We start from the raw sequence: 6,091 nt of genomic DNA, 5'->3' as shown, positions 1-6,091 counted from the left end.
TGCCAGAGCCAGTGGCCGAATGTACTGCAGTTTCATTGCAAACATGGAATTTCTGGTTTTCATATGCTGGCACCAGATAAAGACCCCAAAGCAGGCACCTGCTACCAAGCTCTGTCAGCATGATGTAGCTTAATTTTAGCCACTTTCTTACAACGTAGACATATGTGCAGTTAGATGCCAACAATCCAAGGGCGTGCAGACTCCTGATATCACTGCTTTGCATCAACTGCTAGCATAAAATCCATATAACCTCATGGACATTTATGAGCCTTCACCAGCCTGCACTATACAAAAATACAACCTAAGAGACAGCAGTTCTACTGTAGTGTATCATCAGAGCATAAACCACGACCTTCCCTTCACATGCCACATCCCACACTTCAGCTTTGTTTATACACCTGGCTCAGCTTTTGCTGTCTGCATTTGCAGCTGATACCTCATAAACCTCTATATCCAGACAGCAACATTTCTTTAGAGTATTGTTTCATCATCTCTGTTGAGTTCATTTTCATTTGATCACAAAAAATGCCTGTAAGCCTGGGACTCGATCCATAACCAGTGGAAACCAAAGGAAGGCCTCCCAGTGACAGCTCTCTTACTGTGTGCCAAAAGTGGCTCAGCTAAGGAAGCAGAGCACAGAGGCAGCCCTGGGAGATGGAAGTCCAAAAGACTAGAGACACTTGTAGTTGTCTTTGCTACACCTGCATAAAACAAACACAAACACCTAAATATAAAAGACACCTGCAGTTTTCTATGTCTGGATAAAACAAACATAAACCTACATTCCCTAGGTTCTAGGGAATTATCCAGCAAAAACCATGATTTGCTTGTATGTTACCTTTGAAAGAGTGCACAGCACGTGGCCATTGGCCAGGGAAGAAATGATGGTTTGCCAGGATGCCACAGCACTCCCAGGAGACCTGTCTTCCCAGTACCAGTAGCTACAGAGGCTGGGTTGTGGGATGGCACCCAGTCACGACCCCACCATTTTCCCCTTTGCACTGCAACATCACTGGAGGAATGGCAGGAGGCAGGCACAGTCCAGCCCTGACTTCAAAACTGCTACTGTCAAGTTTCATTATCATCACAATTTGGTTCATAATTTTATCTATTTATTCATTTCTCTACTGGAAAAAAAAAAAAAAAAAAGGAAAAGCAAAGAAAAAGAAGAAAAAACCCCCAACAAACACAGCCCAAAGCCCCATGAAGCACACAAAAAATTAACAAAGTGGGTCACTGCACATCTGGCCTGAACTGTGCACACCTATCATGGAGCAGGTAGTGGTTAGGGACTGTCAGGGGAGCAGACACAAAAATCCCAGGCACTCTGACTAAATTGGCTGTAGCACAGAACAACTGAAATCCCTGGCCACAGAAAGCTGGGAGATGAACTGGAAATAGACATTAACTTCTTGAATCCCTGCCTAGGTACCAGACCATCAGTTCAGCCACCAGTCTGGGTCTTTGTTGCATTTCCAGTCAGTCAGCCATTTGCACACAGAAATTCAGGGTAGGGGGAACAGGCTCCAGAGAATCCCAAACATGCGTGATTGTTTTGTTTTTATTTTACATGTTGGCCTTTGACTGTCTTTTCAACAGCTTTGTGTCAAGGCAGAGCTGGAACCTGGCACTTTTACCTCCATGGATGCCCTAAACCTCTCTTGGTACAACGGTGACATCGGTGACAGGAACTGGAGCAAGCCACTCAACGAGTCCAATGCAGACCAGAAGACTCAGTACAACTACTACGCCGTGCTGCTCACCCTCCTCATCTTTGTCATTGTTTTTGGCAATGTGCTGGTGTGTATGGCTGTGTCCAGGGAAAAAGCCCTTCAGACTACCACTAATTACCTGATTGTGAGTTTGGCAGTGGCAGATCTCTTGGTAGCAACTCTGGTCATGCCTTGGGTGGTCTACCTGGAGGTAGGTGACGCAGCTTTCTTTTGCAGTACTGAATGTTTCTGGTGAATGGGTAGAGAGAGGGAAGGTTTAGGAGCCTCAACATCAGCTATTTCAAGACCTCCTTAATTCCCAAAAACAACAGTGTTTTAAATTTCCTAAGAGCTGGTCAGTTTTTTTCCAAGAAATGGACATGATAGCAGATGACAGGCTGACTTGAAAAGACACAGTTCTTCAGAGGGCTAAATTACAATCTGATCGCATTGAAAATCTGGCCTTTAAACAGAGGAGTCAAGAGTGAAAGGACCCCAATTTTGTTTTCAAAACTGCATACGTGAATGGTTAGTTCCCAAGCATAAGAATGAGTCTGCAACAACATCACGGGTGTCACACTAATAAACTGCATCAAACAATAATCAAAACCCTACTTCTGAAAGACTATGGTAGTAAGTAGAGCAGGCAACTGCAGAAGTAGGAGGTGAATCCAGAGCTTTTATGTCACAATATATGAGAGAAACACAATGACAAGTGAGCTACTTTTCACGTTGCTGCTTTTATCACGTCATTTTGATATGAAAGAACTATATGCTTCTGCATCCAGAGTTATATTTGAGTGGCACTGTGGTCAGTGAAAGCCAAGTACTCCCAAGACTGCCACCTGTTTATTTGATGGCAAATGACTCTTGAAACAGTAGAGTAGCCTGAAAGAAACATATCTCTAGAGGAAAGAATAAGAGAAGATGCACAGCCCTCCTCCCTTGCCCCCCTTTGCTGTGATGCCCGTGTTCTCCAGTCAGCTGAGAGCTGGCATGCTGATACCAATCACAACCAAGAGAGAACAAATGGTGGTGAGAAAGCATAAGGCTGAAACTATATTGAGTTTACAATTAATTTTCAGGCACTTATTTGGGGGAGAAAATGATGAAACAGAGGAGAGCAGGGGAAGAAGCCGTAATCAATTAGCCCATTAAGTATTAATGCAAAGCAAACCAAATCCACTGACATGGCATAGGCTGTTGAGAAACCACAATACTAATTATCACTCCAGTTAATTATTGTTTTCATGGCATTTAAAAAATGTAAAGCATCATGCATCTGCTAAAGCTTATTAACATGACCAGAAGCTGATTGTGATTGTAGTCAATGTCTCTGGAACCAGTTATGCTCTTCTATTGTATTCCTCCTTTGTCATAACCCATTTTAAGCAGAGGCTTTTGCTGTGAGAAGCTCTTGCTCTCTTTGGCCCAGCTATAACTCTCTCGGACGCTTCTTATTTTAATGTGGAAGAATAAAGCACAAATGATGTAGGAGGTTTTCCCCTTTCTGGGCTCATCCGTGAGTGGAGTTGGTCAGGAAGCTCTGCTTCACTAGTCTACCAAGTAGGACAATCGGGACTCTACATCTCAGCAATAGATATATTTTTTGAAACTTACTTTTACCATTTCTGCTCTTATCCACACTCCACTAGACCTACCGCTAGCTTGAGGCGACAAACAAAGCCTGACAAATACTTGCTGACAGAGAAGGAGCCGTTGGACTGACATGGGTTAGGCACACTCTGGTCCCTCTCTGGGTCTGCAATCTGAAATCAAAACTGGGCAGAACCCTTTGTTCTGTAAATATCTTCATTGGTTTTTTAGGCTTTGTGTCACGAGTTTGGACAAAAACAAATGTCAAAAAGAATTCCTTATGAAAATCAGCCTCGATGCAAGCAAATCTTCTACCTCCAAACTGGTGAGGTTTCTCCTACATAAATGAAAGCACTAAGAGAAAGAACTGCTGCAGTTTACAGCATCTCCCACAAACTCAAAACTACACATTCAGGAAACTGATTTCACAGAGGTTTCTATGTGGCTGGAAACCTTTGCCTTTGGGCAAATTCTCGTTAAAGTTACCAATGTAACTGTCTCTCAACTGCTTTTTTAATCACCGAGTATTCATCTGTCACTCAGGCTTCAATGCAGTCATTCTCTCTTCCTTCTTTATGCTGCCTATGGTTATGTATATCAGAGCAGAAATAACTGAAGAATAGATATCTTATTCATTCTATTTTCAAATGCAGTAGGACTCTATTTTTATTAGAGGGAAATATACTTTTTTCATCACATGTCAAATACAGCAGTCCTAATAATTGCTATTAAACTTATTTGTTAAAGTTCAGTTTCAATAGCAAGATAAGTGAGGAGAAAAAGGCTACTGGTAACTGAAAGTGTTATCATTAGTTCTTTATCTTTATCACAATAGGCAATGTGACAAAGAATTTTCACTCTGAATTAAATTCATTTCGTTCACAAAAAAAAAAAAAAGAGGAATTTCTACCCCAAGTTTTTTAAACTAAGAAATTCTGAAAAGCTCCTGCTTCTTTACTGTTAATCTTTGCTAGGTATAACTGCAAAAAAGTGTCTAGTAAAAAGCTGCAACTACAATTTGAGGTGCTCAGGTATAAAATTAATATATTTCCTTCCTAATACTTCTTTGCAATGCTCCAGAGACCTACATAGTTCACTGTGACTTTGAGGAGCCTTGCACTCCCTGATGTCATGGGAATATGAGCCCAGGTTTGTGTTTGCTGTTCAGGCTGCCCAACTCAATACAGAGTAACAGCATGGAATCAGGATGGACAAAATCACACCAGCCCTCGGAGGAACACTCTGAAGAATGGTTTGGATGGAGCAGAGTACTTCCTTTGTGGCCGTGTAATCATCTGAGACCTTTAGACTAGACAGGACAAAGTCCTCAAAGGCACTCAGTGGCAAACAATGCTGCTTGACACAGTGTGTGACTGATTGCGTGTGACCCGATTCAGATGGAACTTCTGTAGATAGAATTTTTATCCCTCTGGAACCAGCAGAACCTCAGCTACCAGCAAACATCTATATCTTTGTGCAAAATTCCCCCTTTAGACCCTCACAATTGCATATCCTTAGTGGATTCTTTTACTGACCTTATTCTCTCTCTTTGCAGGTGGTTGGTGAGTGGAGGTTTAGTCGGATCCACTGTGATATTTTTGTAACCCTTGATGTTATGATGTGTACTGCCAGCATCCTCAACCTCTGTGCCATCAGCATTGACAGGTGAGGGCTCCATAGCAGCAAGTCGTGTCAAATCCACAGTAGCAAGTCACAACCATCTTTACATGGTCTAATTTTACCTGTGACTCAGAGACTTGAAAACGGTGAGAGCTAGTGCTGTTGACGTCTTTTGAAGAGCAACATAGAGGACCTAAATGAGGTCTGAACAGGGATTCCACTAGAAGCAGACACAGAAACACTGTTCATAAGTGGAATTGTCCATGTATCTCCCCATTAGTTCAGTATTTCTGGTTGTATACTTGAAGGATGGAGCAGACATCAGTGGGAAGGAGTAGCTCAGAGAGAGTGGAAGAAAAGTGCTATGTTAAGCTGGGCCCAGCCTCATGCTTTCCAAAGCAGGGAACGTAGACATCTTGGAGATCCGTGAAATCTGACTTGCCCTACATTCTCTTGCTGGACCAGGATTTCAGACAGAGTAGCTAGGTGTAATTTCCCACCAAGTTTGTCAGCGCTGGCAGAGTATCAATAAACTGGGTTTGTATCTCCACGCTGCAGGTACACAGCAGTAGCAATGCCAATGCTGTACAATACCCGCTACAGCTCGAAGCGCAGGGTCACGGTCATGATTGCTGTGGTCTGGGTGCTTTCATTTGCCATCTCCTGCCCGCTCCTCTTCGGCCTCAACAACACAGGTGAGTGTCATGCCACCTGCAGCTGGCTATTGGCAACTGCCTGGCTTTGCTGGGTCCCCAGATAGTCTTTTCTTTCAAGTCAGGAATAAACCTGGGGATCATGTTTTAGATTTACTGGGTTGCATCCATGCCCGTTTCAGGCATCCTGCTTCTGGATCTGTTTCATCTCTTGCTGCTCCAGACCAGTGTTTTAGACCCACCAGAACTGAGGTTATGTAGAAGTTTACACAACACTGGTCAACGTTATATTAACATTTGTCCACTACAAAGTCAAAATCCCTCTTATATTAAAGCATGCAAAAGGGAAAGTCACAGGACAAACGGCTTCACTGAACAGGAAAGAAAAGGCTCGGCTGTTCAGCCATCAGTTTCGTAGGAAGACTGCGTTGTATACAGCATGAGACGGGCAGACTTTTAGTTATCAGGCAAGCAATAGCCAGAGACTTTGGGTCTGTATGTGACTCCCTA

General features: G+C 43.0%; 1 protein-coding gene across 3 annotated transcripts in view; it reads left to right on the top strand.

The window, feature by feature from the left end:
* The first annotated feature begins 1,620 nt into the window (after positions 1–1,620).
* DRD2 (dopamine receptor D2) overlaps positions 1,621–6,091 on the top strand; it is a 7,541-nt gene continuing 3,070 nt past the window's right edge. For 2 of the 3 annotated variants that reach the window (XM_010173443.1, XM_010173444.1), the window contains exons 1-3: positions 1,642–1,923; positions 4,864–4,973; positions 5,487–5,623. In XM_010173443.1, coding sequence (XP_010171745.1) covers positions 1,642–1,923; positions 4,864–4,973; positions 5,487–5,623 — 529 coding nt within the window. Of the gene's footprint in view, positions 1,924–4,863; positions 4,974–5,486; positions 5,624–6,091 lie in introns of all 3 variants that reach the window. The other variant, XM_010173442.1, reaches the window with a different exon arrangement.

The sequence above is a fragment of the Antrostomus carolinensis genome, unplaced genomic scaffold (assembly GCF_000700745.2).
Source record: "Antrostomus carolinensis isolate BGI_N321 unplaced genomic scaffold, ASM70074v2 scaffold9538, whole genome shotgun sequence".
NCBI lineage: Eukaryota > Metazoa > Chordata > Aves > Caprimulgiformes > Caprimulgidae > Antrostomus > Antrostomus carolinensis.
Note: the sequence above shows the minus strand (reverse complement) of the source record. Positions and strands in the feature narration are given on the sequence as shown.